At 44.2% G+C, this 21,027-nt stretch overlaps 1 protein-coding gene across 1 annotated transcript in view; it reads left to right on the top strand.

The window, feature by feature from the left end:
• Window positions 1-21,027, top strand: part of mei1 (meiotic double-stranded break formation protein 1) — a 48,266-nt gene that overhangs the window by 24,652 nt on the left and 2,587 nt on the right. Inside the window, exons 18-30 of the mRNA XM_031871050.1 lie at window positions 1,778-1,958; window positions 2,913-3,063; window positions 4,350-4,535; window positions 5,308-5,418; window positions 5,670-5,859; window positions 8,536-8,652; window positions 9,511-9,621; window positions 10,897-11,075; window positions 11,336-11,420; window positions 12,606-12,790; window positions 16,606-16,687; window positions 16,989-17,095; window positions 18,310-18,441. Coding sequence (XP_031726910.1) covers window positions 1,778-1,958; window positions 2,913-3,063; window positions 4,350-4,535; window positions 5,308-5,418; window positions 5,670-5,859; window positions 8,536-8,652; window positions 9,511-9,621; window positions 10,897-11,075; window positions 11,336-11,420; window positions 12,606-12,790; window positions 16,606-16,687; window positions 16,989-17,095; window positions 18,310-18,441 — 1,817 coding nt within the window. The remainder of the gene's footprint in view (window positions 1-1,777; window positions 1,959-2,912; window positions 3,064-4,349; window positions 4,536-5,307; window positions 5,419-5,669; window positions 5,860-8,535; window positions 8,653-9,510; window positions 9,622-10,896; window positions 11,076-11,335; window positions 11,421-12,605; window positions 12,791-16,605; window positions 16,688-16,988; window positions 17,096-18,309; window positions 18,442-21,027) is intronic.

Raw genomic sequence — 21,027 nt, forward strand, 5'->3', positions numbered from 1 at the left:
TGTGTGTGTGTGTGTGTGTGTGTGTGTGTGTGTGTGTGTGTGTGTGTTGGGATGCGTGCCGTGTGTGTATTTGTTTGCGTTTGTGGTATTTGAATAATGGCTTCTGCAGAGCTCGACTAATAAACAGATGCAAACCTGTTTCTGTTTCTCCTCGTCCTCTTGTTGTGTACTCCCTCTCTTTCAGAGCTTTGTGTGTTTTGTTGACTGAAACACTGATGAAGTGATGTTGCTGATTAGTTGTGATTTGTTTGAAGTGTATAATTTTGACTCTTGTGTCTGTGTCTGACAATTATATACTAGCTCAAATGTTTCACCTCTTCTCTGTCCTCTGTTATTTCCTGTTGATCAAATCCTGAGGAGGAGGCGACATGTCATGTTTGTTGTCTTTCTTCTGTCTGTTGTTTCCTTTCTCATCTTTTCCATCAGTCTGTCATTTGCTGTGTTCCGCCGTCTCCCCCGGCCCTCCCTTTGAGACAACGGTCTATTCTTCTCTCTCTTCATGGGAGCCCGGTGCCCTCTTCCTCGTCTTTTCTCTGCTTTCTAAACAACGCCATTTATTTCCTTCTCTTTCTCTGCAGCGGTCCCTCCAGACCACTAGTGCTCTCTGTCTGGGCCTGCGGCCTCGGCCACTTACCCCCTTCGGTTCCTGTTCATATTATCTCTCCTTCTCTTTCTGTATTTCTTCAACTCCCATTCCCTTCTTCACTTTGTTTTCCTCTCTGGCTGATTGGTAGTCTCTCTCTCCCGACAGACCTCGCTGTGGCTTTATAGCCTCTGTGTGGTCATGCATCAGTGACCCCCATCCCTGTCTGACATCTCCCTTTTTGTCTTTCTTTTCTTTGCTCTGCTCTCTTGCAATTCCCCTCATATACTGCATGTGGTGGGTGTTTTTCCTCCCTCACTCCTCAATTAAAGGTTAAAATTTCCTTTTTTCTCTCCAGACCTTTAAGAGCCTGCGTTGCACAGCACCATCTTCTCTCTTTTTCTGTGCCATGTTTCAATGGTCCTGTTTTCCATTTCCTCGTCTCTTTCTGTGTTCTCTGTCTCCTCTTCGTCAGCTGCATCTCATTTTCCTCTCCCGATCCTTCCCTCCCTCACCCCCCCCCCCTCCTCTCTCTCTTCTTTCTCTCTCTCTCTCTCTCTCTCTCTCTCTCTCTCCGGCTCCATAAAGACCACCCAGAGATGGAGGCAACGTCTCGGTGCAGATAGTCTTACTCTTTTAGCTGTTTCAGAAAAAAATATCTGAATTCCCTGCTGGGCTTTCCCCTCCCTTCTGTCTCTTCTGTCTTTTCTCTCTGACCATTTTATACAGTATTGTTTATTTATTGTACTGTCCCAGTCTTTCAGTCGTCCGTTCCTTAAAGAGGTAGAAGCCCTCCTCAGCATTTTATATTATCATGTAATATAGCAACTTTGCTAAATAATATGGCTTTTCAAATAACGTATGCGTGACATCAATAGCTTGTTTAATGACAGATATTGGCGTTATGTTTGAAAACACGTTATATAATTGGAAAAGTGTGAAATCGGAGTAACTGCACTCATTTTCACCCTCAGATCATTTATTCAGAAACAGCTTTGGCTCGTTTTAGTCGTAAACACAGAATGGGTGAGTAATGACGCTTTGTAAATGAGGCCTCAGGGCCTCTCCTGATGTGTTTTGCTTTATTCCATCCATCTCTTTCCCTCATCCATATCCTCCTGCTCTTGTTTCAAGCACTGACTATTAACCCCTTATTCTTTCTGTTTCTGTTCTTTTTCCTTGCCCATCCCCCAGATGTTGAGGAGGTGGAGAATCTTCTGTTCTACAACCTTCCCTCTCTGTGTTGTCGTCTGTCAGACTGGCCCTCTCTGCTGTGTGAAGCGCCGGGCCTCCAGCTGTGTGAATACAAAGGGCCGCGGGCCACCCAGTACTGTCTGGTGATAATGCTCCACCTTGCCCTGGAGCAGGGAGACAGGTAATGCGGTGCCTGGTATTATAAATTGTAAGCACTTGTGCTTGGTACTGCTGTAGAGCATCGTTCAGTGTGCTTCGTGAATCAATATGAAGAGTAAAATGTCACTGAACCTCTGTTCTTCATACCAGCGCTGTCGTTCAACCATCTGCACCGCTAGTCTGTGTATACACACATCAATCAAATATTAAAAACTGAAAATGAGATGAGACGTCTATTGGTGCTTCCAGAAATATTTGATCCATAAAGTGATCTTGAAAAAGGGTATTAATGTTCATATAATGACCAAACAAAGCAGTTATTGAACGTTTAATAACTTGAGAACATTTCTTCACAAAGCACCACTTTGCTGAGCAGAAAAGACAACATGTGAGCGACATCACAGTTGTTGAACAATGAAAATAGCCGACGATACCTGGAGTCATCAGACTCGTATCAGTGTATATCAGCAAACCAGCAGGTTTTGCATGTAGCTCTCTTCCTGTTCCAGCGGCCCACCGCGGGTGTTCTTAACTACATATTTTATGACCTCTGAGAGTCGTCGCCCTCTTTGGAAAGTTTAATCTGTCTCTGGATGAAAGCCTCTCCCCACCACTGTGTGGTCTCATCTAGATTAATGGGAGCCGTGTCAACAGATTTACATAGCGTGGGAGGGCTGAGTGTGTACTCAGGGGGAGAGGATCTGTGGATGTGCGTGTGTTTGTATACATCCTGACCGTCTGTGTTTGTCTCTGTGTGAGAATGAGACATACCAAGTGTGGGACATCAACACGGCCCTGGAGCACTTTATCCGCTTTGCACACAGAGTTTGCGTGTTTGTCCACTTGATGACCCTCACGCTGACTGTGACCGTATATGTGTGTGTCTGCGTGTTTGTGTGCATTCAAATGTAAACGCTTGGCCACATATACTTGTAATAATAATGTCTTCTTTACTGTGCACGTGTGTGTGGTCCAGACTCCTCCCAGACCCGACGGTGTTCTCCAGTGTGATGTGGCTGTTGCATTCGGTGCAGGCGCACGGCAGCAGTGCTCTGCCTCGCTCCGTGCTCCGCTCTGCCCTCTACCTGCTGGCCGTGACGCAGGACAAGAGCCCCAACCTGGACGGGGTAACTACGATCAGTCCGATCAGAACACACTCTGTAACCAACAAAAGTAGCACAGTAGATAAATGGCATCAAGCTACAGTTAAAGAAAAGCTTAAACTGTAACACCTGCTGGAACATTTCAGTATCTTTTACAATTGAATATATAAAACTTGTCCAGTGAGTCAACCTAACAACATGAAGGGAAGTCCTCAAGACGTATTGGGCGAGAGCGGTTTAACAGAAGCACCGCTACATGAAGGTGTCATTAAGATGAAGGTGTGCAGAGAGTGAAAACAGCATTGAGCTGGAGCCAGAGTTCTGCACGGTTTAATAAGGAAACCATGAATGTGAAGGACACGCTTCACTCAGAAGCTCGTATTCATCTTTTGACGTAAAATCCATATTCTGCTGTACATGATTCAGCAGCAACAAATATTAATTATAGCTCACCCTCTTTTTCAAATGCTACAGGACAAATTATGTTTTCGCAAAATCATGTACTTCTATTTAGTTCAAAGTACATCACATAATACTTAAAAGCAGTGTGCGAAATACTTGAAACGTGAGACCCCCTGAAAACCTCAACAGCAAAGGTTTTGAGGGGGTCTCTAGAATATTAAAAATAATAATTTTGTCGCAATTGTCCCTAAAATGTCCATTTAACAGCTAAGTCTACTATGTCCAGCTGGATTCATTATTCAAATTAACAACATTTATTCACAAATTTTAATAGTGAGTGCCAGTAAAGATATTTCGCTGTAAATGCCAGACAGAGCAGACACCAGAGCCGGTTCTCACTTCTGTTTGTGGACCTAAAATGACCCCATTTGGTCAAATTTGATCCATTGTCGTTGGTGAGAACCTGGATTAAAGCAGGACACTGAAGAGGCAGAGCTACGGTCTGTGTGTTGTGAGTGTGTGAGTGTGTGCGCGCTCGCGTCGTGTTAAAGCACAAGAGGCGAGTGTGCTGTGTGGATTCTGTTGAAGGACATGGTTGTTACATGGTTTTATAGGAAGTCACCTTATTGTTAACATTATCCTTTGTGATGAGTTGTTTAAGGCTTGTACAGTAAATTGCCTCAGTGTGTATCGATAAAATCTTTTATATTGCTTATTGAGTCTGGAGCACTAGGGCGGACATTGCTGAATATTATATACTATGAACATGTATAAGCACTAGATTACAGGAGACTTCCTGCTGTGACTGAGGGCTCAGCCTCGGGGGGGGGGGGGGGTTAAAAGCAGGCTCATATTTTGGAGACAGGGCTTTAGCTTATTGAATCTGTCTTTACCAAACCCCACTCAAGGCTTCTCTGAACTGCATCAGCAAGACGCTCTCCTCCTGCCAAAGCTTCCCCTCCCTCTACATGCACCACCCTGCACTCCTCCACTTCATCTGGCGATATCCGGAGCTAGAAGAGAAATACGGAGCCCTGGTCCTGGAGCTCTGGTTGACCAAGCAAGCTCAGCACAGAGATGCAGAGCAGACCACGGTAAGGGGACAAATGTTTCCCGTCTATCTCAGACTCACAAGGATTCTAATCTGTGACACTTGTGTGTGACACAGAAACAGGAAACTGACTCAGTGCTTCATCTCTTTTCTTTGTCTCGGGTAACATGTATTCATCAATAACTTATAGTAGTGATTTGATTGAACAGGCTTTACTTAAAGTTAGGGTGGGTAATGTATTCTAGAATTAGTTTTTGTTATATTTGTTGAAATTCAGCGATCAATAAATCAAATGCACTGAAGACAAGAGAAAACAAAGGAGCATCTGTGGCTGTCGCAGGTTGTAATAAGCCCATCCAATAATTCCATACGGGCAGAATTAAATGATCGTTCTCTCTGCCTACCTGCCACCAGAGTCTTATCACAAGCTGCTAGCTTTACAGCTGTTAGTAGTAACACTAGCCATGTTTGTTGTTTATGTTCATTGTGATCATTTTGGGAGATCTATGGGAGGCCTGAAGGGACGGGCCGTCAGTGTTTGCCAACTAGGCAACATTCTCGCCACATATATCAGCATTTGGAGCTGCTTTCATTGGAAAACGGTTGGCAACACTCGGCTGTTTGTTTTTTCAGTTGGCTAATTATAAGAAATGCTTACGCTGGTTTCTCCCAATGTTACCCATCCAAGCTTTAATTTCACTTTAACAGAGTTACTGTTAGAGTTGCATTTTGTTATGTTTTTGTTTTTAATTCCCTTTGAACTCCGATGAATAAGAATTGATGAAAAGGCGGTTGTGTTTCCTGACTGTGTACAGGAGACGGGAGAGAAACCTGCAGACGAACGACAGGATCAGCAGCCGGACACGGAAACTGTGGAGCTGCTGACTCTGATAGAGAAGTGGCCATCTGTCATGTTGACCCTCCTGGTGAAAACTAGAGACCCCAAACATATTTCTAAATGCTGCCTTATGTGCAGCACCGTGAAGCAGTAATAAGACTCGGGTCTCATAGTTTGTGGAAAACGCATATTTGTCTTTAACCTGTATTCAGTACCGCTTTACAGTGTGAGGACAACACTGGTACACAAATATATTCTCAATCGGTCTGTCCTAAAGCATCTGTCTGTCTGTCTGTCTGTCTGTCTGTCTTGTCTGTCTGTCTGACTGTCTGACTACAGAACATGGTTTGCAACAGGGAGGCCATCCTGGCAGGACGAGCTCTGGCAGTGCTGGAAGTTGTTCTTCGTGGTCAAAGAGACTATGAGGCTGACTTGTGTGCACATCTCAGGCCAGCCCTGCTGCAGGCCTTACAGAGGCTCAGCGTGGACAACATGGGCCACGGGCTTGGACAGGGACACACTGCACAGGGTGAGAGACATAAACACACAGAATACATATATTTTTAGACGTAATATAGAAATACCTGTTGCATCCCCAGAGAACAAATACATTGTGGCAAAAAACCTTTGCAGAGTTTAATGCAACTGTCCCGTAGCTCAAGTTTATTAAAATAGATGAGATGAGATTCACCATAATGGAAGATACCAGGAATAATGATACACTGAAGTGTTACAATATACAAATGTGTATTCGGTGCCAGGTTTTGCTGCTTGATAGCTTTTATAGTTTGGACCTCTGGCTTGGCCGTTTGTACCAGAGACAGTGCTGGCTGCATGTGTCCTCTCTGGCGATAAATAGAATATGAATGACAGTGAGTTTGGACATTGCCACTGAAACAGGGTTGAAATGTAACTGCCACTCAATGGATAACTGTTGGTTGTTGGCTGGTGAGTGAAGCACATCGAGCAGCCACTTGCATATTTTACCAGCGTTTGGCTGCAAATTGCAAATTTTGGCTGAAAATTGCAAAACATGTGTCAATGGCATACCAAAAGCATACATGTTAATTGCATTAAGCAAATTTGTAGAAATTGTTAATAAATGTGCTGAAATGTGAATTTGTGTTTGTTTCACATTTTAAATTCCTCATATTACTCCACAAACTTGATCTGAGTGAGCCGACAAATGACAAATAATATGAAAATAACAATTTCCAGACTCTGCAGTAAATCATCTATAAAGTCACGTGCATGGATTAATAAATCCATTGGGCACAGTCTTCTTTTGCAACATAGTGGAAAGCACTGAGTTTATTATTCTCACTGTGTCCACTTATGATCGTCGGGTCATTCTCCGTGCCAACATTTTCTTGCTGATGGTTCTAACAGCCGTTCAAGTTACACTAAATGAATAAAGACGTAATAAAAGGTGGGCTCATTACGGTCACATACATAACACAACTATTCATCGTCTTACTCAAGGACACTGTTCAGAGCTCGTTTATAGGTAGACAATGTGCCGGTGTTGTTTCTTTCTGCTGTTTATCCGGGCGAGCTGGTTTAACTGAAGTGTAACCACAGCGGCTCCCTCAGATCGTGGTTGTTTTTAAATTGGATTGAAATGGAAAACAGGTCCCAGAACACTTGTCGCTTCTGATTAATGTTGGAAGGGAAGAAGCATTAATCCTCCGTTAAGACAGATCCTCCGAACATCCTTTTGTCAGTACAGACGGTGGGCAATGAGAGACTTGTTTATCTAGTTGACTCTCCTGCCGGAAGTGCATATTATTGATTTAGTTGGATCTGTTTGCATGAGGTTACTATTAAACACTGCTTTTGTATTCTTATGAGAAGAAAACAGTGTCTGCTTTGTTTCAAGCTAATATTAATCCTACGTTTCAGTATTCAGATATTATAAACTAATCAGGGGAAGTGGAAATATTCAAAGACATTGGTTTAATCAGACGAGTGCAACATGTTGTGTCTTGTTAGTAATGTGCAGTATTTGTTAGATCGTGTCATAAAAGAGACAGTGTTCATGTTTACCGTCAAACATCAGACAAAACTCTTCTTGTAAAAGGAGATTACAATTAATTAGAGTTTCTTCTGAATCATACATTTGACAACAGATTAGTAAAATGATAATACAGTATGATCTTGTCATCGCAATACAAGTTCCCCGAAAAAGTTATTGATTGTTACAAACTAATAAGGAGATTTGGGTGAAACTTTTAAAATGAAACCTTCTAAAGAAGTAACAAAAAACCTGAACAAATCTGTAAGGGTCCAAATGAGGCCAGGTTTGAACCCTCCTTAAAAGGGTACAATTCCCACGCGTGCATATCTGTTGCTTTTGGTCGAGGTTTCCCACCAGATGGTGTTCTTACGTCTTGTCTACTTGACCAGGTTAATGAGCACAGCTGAAGGGCACAGCACCAGGCTGCCAGCTGGGGATTCAGGAGCTGTTGCTGTGGTTGGCCTCTGCCTGCTTCCTGCTCATCACGGGCCCTGAGGGGAATACACACCGTTATCCGTGCATGTGGTCCAGTTCAGCCCACTTTCATTTGCATTAATATATACTTTATATTAGCCTCTAATGCAGCAGGCATTCCAAGGGGAGGCATATTTTAATGTGATGCACTACGGTGGTGAAAGTCGTGCCTGATCTTCCTGCAGTCGGCTCCTCGTTGGAGTACTCCCTCTCTTTGTCTCCTTTCACCTCGTCTCCCTTCTTCACGTTCCATCTCTCCTTTTTCTTACTCCCTCAGCCCATTCTGGATTCAGACCCGGAATATAGTTATTTAAGATGTGCATGGTATTTTGTTATATTTCTGAGAAAGATGTGCTGACTTCTTCTTCTTCTTCTCGGCTCCTCTTGATGATCACTGTGTGCTCGTGCTACACCCTGTTCGTAGACCAGAACTTCAGAGTCCACCAGCTTCTCTTCTGTCGTTGTCAGTTTTAATGTCCTCTTCTTTGACTTAACTGAAAACTACTGTGTGAGCATCAGGTTTCAGACTCAGTGATGTCTGCGTCACTCCCTCATCCTTGTCTCTCTCACACCAACACACTGTGTTTTTGTTTGTTTTTTCCCTCACAGTAATTTTTACTCTCATATATATATGTAATCTGTCCCCGTCTCTCTGTGATCTTCTACACATCTGCACTTACGGTCGTTCTCTGTTCCTTTCTCCCTTTTGTTTAGCAGTGAACTCACTCCCTCTGGTGCTGAAGCTGCTTTGTGCGACGCAGGCCAGTGACCCGCCTTCATCTTCCTCCTACAGCAAGATGGACGGAGTGCACTTCAAGCTGCTCTATCACGGTGAGGTCAAAAGGCAGGTCATTCTGAGCAAAACCCCGCCCACAGCCCTCTCCATTACCACACACAAACAGCTACACATTGTTTACATGTGAGGCACGCAGCCTGCATTCGAGGCAGAAGATGTTTGCCACATTACAGCCCAGACACACACATTGTCTGTAACACACTCACTGACAACACACACACACACACACAATGCATTTAGCTCTCTGCAGTCGTAAACACAGACTACTTAAACACCCTTCAGTATGTTCCTCACTCACACAGGCACTTCCAGACTCCATTACAGACACATAACCATCTCGTAACAGCACTAAGACATAACTCTCCATTCAACACCTGTTTCCGTTGTCTCACCTCCCTCCGCATTCACCTATATTCCTTTTAAAGTGGAGGCATCGCTCATTCTTTATTTAGTATCCTCATCAGCGGGGGAGTGCTCGCTGCTGATCTGCAGATGAAAATGCCGTTCAGAAATTTACTAGACATGTCTGGCAATTTGTAACTCTAAGCGCGTTATGATTAGAATCGCATTTGCGTTTCTCTGTGCCTCGATGTCAATGCGGCCTCGTCCCTCTGTGACTTGTGTTTTCTCGTTTTGTGTGGGTAGTTCTATTTTCCAGCTTCTCATCTTTTCGATACATATACCGGCAGATCAGATTAATTCAGTCTTTACCGGCCGGTGGGAGACACGACGTTGACAGGCAGTAAATGTTTGTCTCTTTTACGTCTCGTCATATCGTGTCTCGGTGTCTCTCTCGTCTATTTGAGAGCGCTGCAGATAAAATACCAAGTGAGGCGTCAGTATTGGACGTGTGTGTGTGTGTGTGTGTGTGTGTGTGTGTGAGTGTATTCCAGTGAGTAATATCGCAGGGAGGTTGAAGCCGACCGACACGGGAAGTCTGCTACCTGCCCTCAGCTACCTGTACTGCTGCCTGAGTCTGTCCCCAGCACACTGCACTGACAGAGGTTAGATACACTATTCTTCTTGTCTCTCTATCTCCTCGTTAGTTTTTTACTCTCCCCCCTTTTCTCTCCCTCCCTCTTCACCCTCTACCTCTTTCTGTCTCGCTCTCTGTTCCAATTTGTCTCTTCTTTTGCCCTGTTTTATCAGAGGCGAGAGGCTGACCTTGAGCAGCATGCAGCATTGAGACACAGAGGAAGTAATGAGCATAAAAGCTGCTGAACATCATTACATAACGGCACACAGGATGCGGCCCAGTCCTGCACATTGTCTTGTACACTTAAAGTCGGAGAGCTTCTCACACATTTGCAGAAGATCCCGACAAGAGCTCAGGGTTGTGTTGTTGCCTTGCTAAACCTGAATGTGTGGAACGCGTAGACAAAACCACACATGCAAACACAAACATGCACCCACCCACACAGTAACATGGTCAGTAGAGATCAGAGATCTCAAACACACACACAATGTCAGAAGGGTGGAAACAACCAGTTTATTTTGATTTTTGCACGTACTAGAAAAACAACAGATTGAGTTTAAACAATTCATTATACACAGAAAACCAAAAAATCACTCCTGCTGAATCCCACAGAGCTGATGCAAAATTAAAACCAACGATTCAAAAATACAGAAGAAATAACTCCACTGTGGTCGAGGAATTAAGACATGTTCAACTGCCTCTCACCAAAGACATCAATCATTTGAAATGACATGTTGATTGCTCTTGATTTTATTACAAGCTAAATAATTAATAAAATAAAACTCACCAGCAATGAGCTGGTTTGTAGTTAATAAGGTGAGGCGAGTGTCCAGAGAGCCAGCGTGCCTTTGGGAAGCAAAGCTAATTATGCCCAAAGCGTTGCTTTAATGCTTCCTACCTTCGCCGTCTGCTTCTTCATCACTCGTGGTGAGTTTACAGATGTAAGTCACATCAGCCCCAGGCGAGATGTTCCAAAAGACTTGTTCACCATGAACACGATGTGAAAGTGAGTGAGCACTCAAGTGTTGGCCTGTTTGTGTGTGTGTGTGTGTGTGTGTGTGTGTGTGTGTGTGTGTGTGTGTGTGTGTGTGTGTGTGTGTGATTGTGCCTAAATGTGTTTTCAATGTGACAAGTTTCTCAATTTGTAATGTTTCACAGAAAAGTGTGCATGTGTGGTTGCCTGCAACATGTCACCATGCAGTCATCCAGACCAACTGTTATACTCTCTCTCTCTTTCACACACACACACATGCAAGTGCAAATCCCATCAAAGTGTGATGACACAGCGCTTTGTCCTCCCCAGCTGTCTCCGTGCTGCTCTCCAACAGTGGACTGATGGACCAGCTGCAGATGGTCTCCTCCTCCTCCTCCTCCTCTACTCCATCCCTCTCTCCATCAGCCTGTCCTCCTTCAGCCCTGCTGTGCTGCAGCCATCTCCTCCTGTCCTCCCTCATTACCTTGCAGCGCGTTCACTCTGCTCAGGTACACACTCTGCAGCTCAGCTCTGCTCTTATCACAACTTCCATGGAGAAGTTAACACACAGATGTGAACACTGAATACAAAACACTTAATGTGATCTGCACATATCACAGCTGGGACAAAACAATGCACTTTCTTCTCTGCTCTCTGCTTGCCACTGCAGTGTTAATACATTCTAACATGCAAATGATGTGTTTTAATTTGTTATTCTTCTCTCTCTCTCTCTCTTGTTCTTTCTCCCTCTTTTCCTCCATTATTTAAGGTCCAAAAGAGCATCAGCTGGAGTCTGGACACAGCTGTGCAGCGACTCCTTTTTCAGAAAAGAAACACGGACAATCTCTTGCTGGGTAACAGACTCTGAATGTTATTTGATGATTCTTTTTAAAAGACTTGACAGCAGGTACCAAAACAGTTCATCGGCAATGCCAGTGCGATGCTTAAAGCGAGTGTGTGTAACCTGAGAGCACTGACGGGATTTTGTGCTCGGTTCCCCGTTTTCTCTTTTCCCCCCATTTTGTTTTTGTCCTCCCAGTTTTCTCTTAATCTCTTCTCAGCTTCATCCTTTCTGAGTTGTTGTGCTGCTCAGTTTTACACTGTCCAGTGCCATTACAGACACTAAAGACGCCTCGGTATACGTCAGTAGAGTTAGGATCAGATTTGGAGGTTTTCATCCCTGAGCGACTGTCCGTATACTGTGAGAGCTTCAGAGTAGACTAATGAGGTTCACCTCCAATTGGTTTCCACGTACTCCTCCACCGCAGGTAAAGTGTCTGTTAACGCTTTATCCTCAGCATGAATTTCACACACTTTAATTATATTAAGTGGCCCACATCTCGCTGCAGCACTCGGAGACAGATCATCCCTGCTGCTCCTGTGTCTGTCAGCTGGATAAGTGGTCTGTCAGGGTTGCTGTGATGTATCGGCTCCCTCTCTCTCTCTCTCTCTCTCTCTCTCTCTCTCTCTCTCCCTCTCTTCACTCACTCAGCCTCCAAGCATCCCTCCCTCTATCTATGTGCTCTGTCTCTCCCCCTCTCTTCTGCTGCCACTAATTGAGTCCTCCCTGCGAGAGCTCTAAACTCAGTGTACATGGCACGAGTGCAATTCAGATGGCTGGCAGCTCTCAGTCGGGAGCCCTCTGTGTTTTAGCAATCACTCTGGCCTTGTCTCTCTCTTTATCTCAATCGCTACACTGGTCTGTCAGTCTCTCTGACCTTCCTCCAACCCTGTATGTCACTGCCTCACACGCTCCCTCTCTCTCTGTCACGTATCGGTTCAAAAGAAATGGCCTTCAATGCCTTTCGACTGTTAACTCTGCCTCTCGTTTTATTCCCTCTGCTTCTTGCTTTTCACATCTTTTTTCTTGCTCGCTCCTTTCGGTTCTACTGTGAACCTGTTTCTCTCGTGGCCTCTTTTCTCATCTTCCTCTTGCTCTCCTGTGTGTTTGGGCATTTCATCTCCTCCCTCTCCGTTTTCCAGCCATTTACCAGTCCTCCTTTCTTCTCATATATCTCTCTCTCACTCTCTTTGTCCAGTCAGCTACCTGAGGTTGCTACAAGCTCTCCTCGATGCTGACCTGGCGTCAGCAGTGGTGCGTCTGACGACGGGTCCCGGCCTGGTGGGGCCCAGACCTCTGGGGGTCGAAGATGGTGCTCTGTACCCGCTCGGCTCCGGAGGAGCCCAGTGCCTCTCGACTGCTCTCAGCGGACTTCTTTTGCAGGTTGAACTCCTTTAGACTTTAACAACTTAAATGTGCTTGGGGGGTATTGATCTTTGTGTTGGTGTGTGTGTTTGTGTGTACGTGAAGGTACGTGCGAGCACACCGTAGGTGAGAAAAGGAAACTGAGAAAGAGATTTAGGGCAAAATGGGTTATTGGAGACAGGAGAAACTCTCCATTAAAGGGGATATATCTACTTTTTTGTGATTTTTCTCTCATTTGTATAGTGTTATCATTTTGGATGAGCATGTTAAATATCGTCAAACTTACAAAACTTAAAGTGATGCATGAAAAAATGCTCACTGCAAGACAAAATACCAAAATTCAGCACGCATTTTGCAGCATTGGAAGAAGTACTCACATCTTTTACCGAAGTCAAAGTGAAAAAGTAAAAGTATTGATACAGTGTAGAAATACTCTGTTACAAATGAAGATCCTTCAAGTATTAGCATCAATATAAACTTTTAAGTACATAAAGAAAAGAAATACCAAAAAATAAAAGTATTCATTCTGCAGAACGACCTGTTTCATATCATTTTAAATTATGTTATTATTATTATTATATTGTAAAATTAATGTAGTGGAGTAAAAGGTACAATATTGTCTTCCAAAATGTAGTGAGGTATAAAGTAGCACAACATAAATGGAGCAAAAGGAAAACAGAAATATGAACCTGAGAATGAACAGGATATGAACCCTGACAGCTAAGTTATAGTATATAGAGCTACACACTCAAACACATGTCGGTACAGATAGCTCAGTTGTTTCTGCTGTTGAATCATCTTAAGGGCAATATGGATTTTTCATTAAGAGACGCAATATAATAGTCTGCTCTAGGGATGCCATCGCAACATTTCATTTCTCATATTTCTCGTTGGCGGAGGCAGCAAGAGCGGAGAACACCGATGGGAAACTCAGTGTGGTAATAATGCACGGTGCAGTGCGACCAGATGTGTTGTTTTTCACTGTGTTCACTTAAATTCCATAAAATGTTCTTTGTCCTGTTCGAGCATTAACGTAATGGTGGCTTGATGGACAGAGGTACAGAATGAAGAATGTAGAGTTATTCTAATGAGGTGCTGACCCGCAGGTAGACATCGGGGAGCAGAGCTACACACTCATGACTCTAATGCTGTCTGGATAACATTATGTAGAGAGATGTTGATTTAACGAATTATAAACAATCAGTGTGCAAATCTGTCCTCATACAGATATTCATAACAGCAGTGGGGCTTAGACGCTGATATGCCGATGCCTACCGCCTCTCGCTTTACTGTCACTCCACCTTTCATTCTGCAGCAGAGACATCGAGGTAGTCTGTGAGATCTTAACAGCGTGACATTGAACCTGCTCGTCACAAACAAGCTTGTGCAGAAGATGAGATTCCCATTGATTTAGTGGTTAGCATAATGGAATGGCACACATCTCCAGAGCAATCCCTCAAAGTTATTACATGTAGCCGCTGTATTGACTCTGGTTGTTTATTAGAGGCTGACTGGTGTCTCGCCAGCAGTCGTTTGACAATAAACAGTTGAAGCGCTACTTCTCCTGTGTGGCAGCCGGCTCAGCAAGAACCGAAATAGTCCAAAATATCAGTCATCCGGTGCACAGGATAAGGCAGCAGGCAGAGCCTTTTATCAGAGCTGTGCACAGAACGAGAACACATGTTGATACTTGACACGCGGAGCTTTGATACCACAGTTGTCTCAACCTGGTAATTCGTAATGATGAAAGCTCCAGCATCACAAGACACCGAGGCACTGTACTGCACATAAAGATGACGCACTCGAAGGCTCTATCACACGATCTAGTGTATTGACCGCTACCTTTACGGGCGTCGCTTAACGGCCGAGTCTCAACAGTCGCACAATAAAGGATGCACTGTTCCTGTATTACTGGATCCAACAGATTGGGAATCAATGAATCACGAGGCTTGCAGGACTTGTGAGCAGCTCCGGTACCGATGGTGCTGATGCATTTTTTACAATGTCCATAGAACGGCAGGAAGATGCATCTTGAACAAAGCTCACTTCTGACACGCATTCTGCATGAAATGGACACGAGAGTTAAAAAACATCAACATTGAGACAGTGTTGATGGTTTGACTGTTGGTGCTTTCACAAAATAATTACAAGACGAGATATTTGATGAAACCACCTAACCCTGATCATCGATAATGTCAGAGTGAGTAAATGCAAATAATAGAACAGCTAGAACAGTCTGGTAAGTTAGAAAGTTACATCACTTTACTGTAAAACCAGGAAAGAACTACACTTATTCCATATTACGATATCTAAAATCTAAGACGATATCTATTCTAATATCACGATATCAATCATCGATATCTTGCTCAGCCTTAGATTCAAGACGTGCTGGACTAAAGAGCTTTCTTGGTCACATACGTTTCTTCTCCCATTGACTTAATCTTTAGGAATATAATTTTGTGTTGGAGATGAAGTATTCCTACAGACACTGATGTCTAAAACTGTCATAATGTATTTGTTTAGAGCTTTATCCTAGCAGTGCTGGTCATTTTGACTAACGAGGATGAGCACATAAAAAAAGCTGTGAGTGGAGGCTGTAAATTTACACCAGTGTTCAGTAATTTAGAGTTTAGATTGACAAGTTTGACTCAACAGATAATCATCAAGATAGCTGTGATCTAGAGCTAAATGATTTGTTTTGCCACAGTATCGCAGTGGCGGGTCATTAAAACACAAATGTGTTAAAACCATCGGCGCGGGCGGTGAGAGGTCATCAAAGCGATGTCTGAACCGGAGGAGAGGTGTCTCGAGTTGTGGAGGGAGGCGGTGTGGAAGCCTGCCATCTATCCCAATGTGTAATCAAATAACCTGCAAACGGCTCCCGCTAATGAAGTGTAACACCGCTGGGCTCATTCTGACGCTCATTTGCATGCAAACTGCAACCGTGTTGTTGAAACTCGGCTCCTCCGCTGCACCGGCCAACACTGCACCATATGGTTATAATAATGACTTAATAAATTAGTAACAATGCAGATACCAGCTCTAAAGTTAATTAGCAAGGCGTCGATCACGACGAGTAAACAAAGACGCCAACGTGCACACTTGCAAGAAGACATATTTATATTTGCGAGTGTGACAATCTTCAGATGGGGTGGATGAAATATGGTAGCTGAGGGGTAATTATGTGTTATGCATTTCTTTTCCTATCCAGTGCCTGTGTTGCAGCCTGCCAGCCTCTGGTTCCACACCAGTGGCGTTTCTTCTCTGTGTAAAAGACTTTAGTGGTGAACGGAGCTTCCGCTCTACGGTTCAGTGCTCTGTAGTCTGCTGTTCGACTGCTGATAGGGAGTAACACCTCCCTCCTCTGTTTCCTCTTGATGCTCTGGTTTGGCAGCAGTAGGAAACACTGCGGCTCCTCTCCTCTACTGTCTCTCTCCTCGCCTGCCCTCTCACCTCTATTACCTTCACCTCCTTCGCTCTCTCATCCCCTCCTTTCCTCTCCTGTCTCCTCTCCGCCGTCGTCTATATATCCGCCTTGGCCTACTTCAGTATTTTTGGACACTACATGGTGCTCACTGTGGGAGAGACATGCATTATTAAAGCCTCACTCGGTCGCTCTCTCCGGTGTTCCCTTGCTCTCCCTTCTGTTTCTGGGTGCAACTCGTAACAGCACGCGTGTTTGTGTCCATTGTGTCTACATAACATTCCTCCAACGATCTGACATTTGTGAGCTGGAAGATGTTCTTTCCTTCTCCTCTTTTTTTTTTTTTTTTTATTGTGTACTCTGCTCCTCTCTCATGTTTCCACCTACCAGCCTCTCCTTCTCTCCTCAGAAGCACGAGCTGTTGCTGAGAGCCTCAGTCAACTGTCTGAGCTCCCTGCTGGGCTTCCTCCAGAGGAAGAGTCCCACTGCAGGTACCAGACAGGGAGACAGTGAGGGAGAGAGGGAGTGTGGGTAATCTGTGCATGTGCGCGTGTGGGAGAGAGATGAAAGCTGATGTGTATGTGTGCTAGTATTCTCAGGTATTATTCTATCTCATGTTATCTCTGTCTTCAGCACTGTAGCATGCACGTTTCTTTTGTTTTTTACACGCCTGCTGTATGTCATCAACCATAAACCATTTTCATTAAATGTACCAACGAATTAGATCGGAGTTCGACATTCCTAACTTGTCACTTTCTCTCTCCCCCCCTGGGTGTGTTTTCTGCGTGTTAGAGAAGTACGTGGCGTGTCAGCCGTGGAGTCGATTCCTCGTCTACTGCCTGCTCAACTCAGGAGAGAGCTCCCGTCTGCACCCTGCCACTCTCAGCCTTATCACTATAGTGAGAGGCTTTACACACGCACACACACACACACACACACACACACACACACACACACACACACACAGCTCAACTCAAATCAAGTATAATTTATTGGGCATGGTTCTGAGCAGTAATACATATTTGATATTAATATAAAAAGTTAATGAAGGTAATGAAAACATAAAAGTGGTCGGGTGTTTGGATCGCATGAGTAGTGAGAGTGAATATAGTACAGTGTTATGGAGGCTGACAGTGTGCAACACATGGAAATTAAAGAGATATTACCATATTTTGTGTTGTGAACTGAGGCTCTGAACATTTTTTATTTATTCAGTAAAATCAGGGGAGGAACTTTTGATCATCTGTAACCCGTCACATCCAAGGGAGCAGCAATCATTTCTGGGAGAATACATCATCCAACAAAAGTAGTTTTCGGGACATGCTTATTTGAGAAACAAATATTTGAGAATTGATGTCGAGTCTCTGCACCTTTCACACATATTTGCGTCTTTAAAAAATGATAGCAGATTTCAATTTTGCTAAACCGCCCCTCACTGCAACTCCATCAAGCTACCATGGAGCCCACACTGTCACTAACTGTGACTGTATCTTTGAATGCATATTATCACATTTTCAAAAAAAATGTAAGAAGCTTTTTCAGAGTGAAGCAGACAGAAGGGTCTACAATATGTGGATTTATCCAGGATGTCAAACTGAGTCCGCAGAGATAACAGGTTAAAAGGGTTAAGATAGCAGCTGGAGCTACAGAGCACCACATCACCAGTTTACCTACAGTAGCTAGCATAGCATAGACGTGCTGATGCTATTGAATGATGTACGAAAATACACAGGTTGTTTTATGTGGAAACATAACATAACTTACATATCCTTCCAAAATCTCCAGGTAACGAGTATCGCTGTAGCACGACGAGCTCCAAATCCCCCCAAAAAATCTCCAATGCTGCGCTATGATTGGCCAGTCTGCATTCAAGGGCGGGACTTAACGAATGGTCAATTGACCCCTACATAATCCACAATATCCCATCACTTCAAAAGAAAAACATGTTCATTGTCACCTTGATTCTTTATGCTCTCCTCTTTATTTCTACGCTCCTCTTCTACTGTTTTACTTTCCTCACTCCCCTCACTGTAGTCCTCCCATGTACAGTAGGTTAATGACTTCATATCTGCACGATCGTGCACTCTTGACGTGGTGCTCGTGTACTCTGCAGCTCCTGCAGCACGGCAGTACTTCAGTGCTGTGGGAGCCTGACCTGCTGCAGGTGATGGAGGCGGTGGAGAGGAGGGGGCGGGAGGTGCTCGGTGAGGAAGCGGCTCAGTCCCTGAGGCTGCTCCTCTCACAGGTACACACACAAACACGTATGCTGACACACACACACACACGCAGAACAAGTGATGGACACACTCACAGCGATAGACTTATCGTCCCGTTACGCATAAATATCTACATTCTTTGAATAAATGAATTAGAAAATAAATCAAGTTCAAACTAAGCTCCGTAACAGTCGGGTTCACGCTGGGTTTATAATACTTTGTGTTTTTCTGGTCCTGCTGTTCTTCACAGCGAATAAATGTTTATTTTTATGCAAATAAATTACCAGAATTTTTTCACAGAAGGACTGCAATAAGAAAGTGCCAATTTACAGCAGTAGCCTCAGTGTGGGACTTTATCATACTTCAGTCACACAGCAGTGACGGGGGGCGGGGGCTGTAGTTTAACGTTGCAATTGCAAAGACCGGTGCAAAGTGTAAGGTCAGAGGTCACCATAGGGGGTGTGGCTCAGTGGTGCTCGAGGCCTTTTGTCTGGTCTGTAGTCTGGAGCTGATGCCTCCTCAAAAACCAAAACTATGTCGCCTGACATGGAAACATCTCACACGCACATTCTGGCACTTTGCTCTCTCCACACCCCTCTTCCAACCATCATCAAAGGTGCATAATTCCCAAAATGAGAGCATTAATACAGCTACTTGCTCTGTAAAGATATAGCTGAGCAGAGAAGGACGTCACTGTGTGTTGTAACCCGGGCTTCTCTCAGCTTTGTTTACGTAGCCGGTCCTATCGCACCTGCATGCTGGTGCCTATGATTGCCTGTGCGCGTGGCCCACTGGCTCGCTAAAATCGCTGATAACGTAATAGCCGATCCCCACAAGTGTTAACACCGTTAGCTCTCTCAGCACTGTTATCGTGGTTTGCTCGGTTAGTGCTGTTCTCTTCATGCTGAGAGGCCACAGATCTGCTCTGATTTTGGAATCTAGCTCCTTTAATGGTCACCCTGATGTACACAAAGCAAAGAGCAGGTGCACATTGTATTTTATAATCATTGCCCCCTGATACTGTCGTGCTCTTGGGATGCCATACACCGGGGGGAAGTACTCGCACAAGAAAACATTTGCTTTAATCTTGGATATTTAACTCTGGGGCCTGTGATCATTGATTAATAATTTACACAAGAAATACAAAATAGAATAAATCAGCACTCCTAGTAGCTAACTAAAGGTTCAAGAAAAACAAAACAAACAAGCTTTCCTGAATAATCTGTGTCATTGTAATAGACTTATATATTAGCCTTAGCTTGCGTCTTGGTGTACATTCTTTCTCTCTTTCATTATATTGTGATTATTCCAGACTCAGCCCTCGGCACTTTAAGGCGAGCAATAGAGGCTGAGTATGGCCAAGACCTACAGTGGACCCAAACGGCTGGTTAGCTGTGAGGTGTTCAAGGAATAAATGCATAACTGCAGTCTCACTCAGTAGACGTTTTGTTGCTGCGGGTCATTTGTTTGAAGATGAATTCACACAGTCTGGTGTTGGATGTAAACACGACCACCCACAGATGTTAAAGAGGTTGTGTCAGTCTAAAGGCCTCTACTGGTTGGTGAATTATTAATTAAAACCGTTTTTTATAGGTTAATCTGCACTATTCTGTATATCCATCAAAGGTTAACTTTGATTTTACAAAAAGGGCAAACAGAGAATATGTATAAATCATTTTGTCCCTCAGTTGGGTTGCTGCTGTGCTCAGTCGTGATCGCAGCATTAACTAGTGATCAGCATCACTCGTTCAGATTGTCCCCCAGAAGAAACACGGTGCTGTGTGAGCCGGCTTCAGATGCAAGTATTCCCCGAGAAGATCTCGTTTCCGCATGGATTGAACACGATGAACTATGTCCTCGTCGTTACCCTTGTTAGCTTTGCGGCGGGTGCACAGAGCCCATCTGGGTTTTGCTTCGAGACGTTCTGAAACACGGAAGGAGCAGCAGCTGCATCAGATTGCCTCGCTCCAATTTGGCATCGCATGCTAGGACCTGAAGCACATTTAGCATTCTGAAAGTAGCTCAGAGTCAGAAGAGTGACAGAATGATGGCACGAACCGCAGCTCCCAGTGCAGCGAGCGCCAGGCAATCATAAACTGTGTGAGTGCGTGTGTAGGTGTGTGTGTGTGTGTGTACGACATCGATGCAGTTTAGGGGAGGCAGGGTTCAATGTGGCAGACTTCACTTAACGGTCGCTAGACAGTATGAGTTTACTCCCCTAACGTCTCCTCTGCTCCAATCTGTCAAACCATTGAACTCTGTCCATGAGCTCTGTTGATCTGTCTGTGGACTTCAGCCTCAGTCCACGAGGAAGCTCTCTGTGCACATCTGGCAGTGATCTGGTGTCGTGTCACTGTCTCGCTTCCTCCCGATGAGTTGTGACATGACTGTCAACTGAGAGTGTGTGTGTGTGTGTGTCACGGAGGCATGTACGAGCACACGATATGATACAAGCAAGCATGTGTGTGCATGCATGCGTCATTTGCTTTTGCAGCTTGAGCCCATGGCCATTTCTCTAACTACAGTTGTGTGAAAAAGTGTTTGCCCCCTTCGTGATTTCTTATTTTTTCAAACAAATTTAAATATTAGACAAAGATAACACAAGTAAACACAAA

The sequence above is a fragment of the Anarrhichthys ocellatus genome, unplaced genomic scaffold (assembly GCF_004355925.1).
Source record: "Anarrhichthys ocellatus isolate YVR2014 unplaced genomic scaffold, GSC_Weel_1.0 scaffold55, whole genome shotgun sequence".
NCBI classification, from domain to species: Eukaryota; Metazoa; Chordata; class Actinopteri; order Perciformes; family Anarhichadidae; genus Anarrhichthys; species Anarrhichthys ocellatus.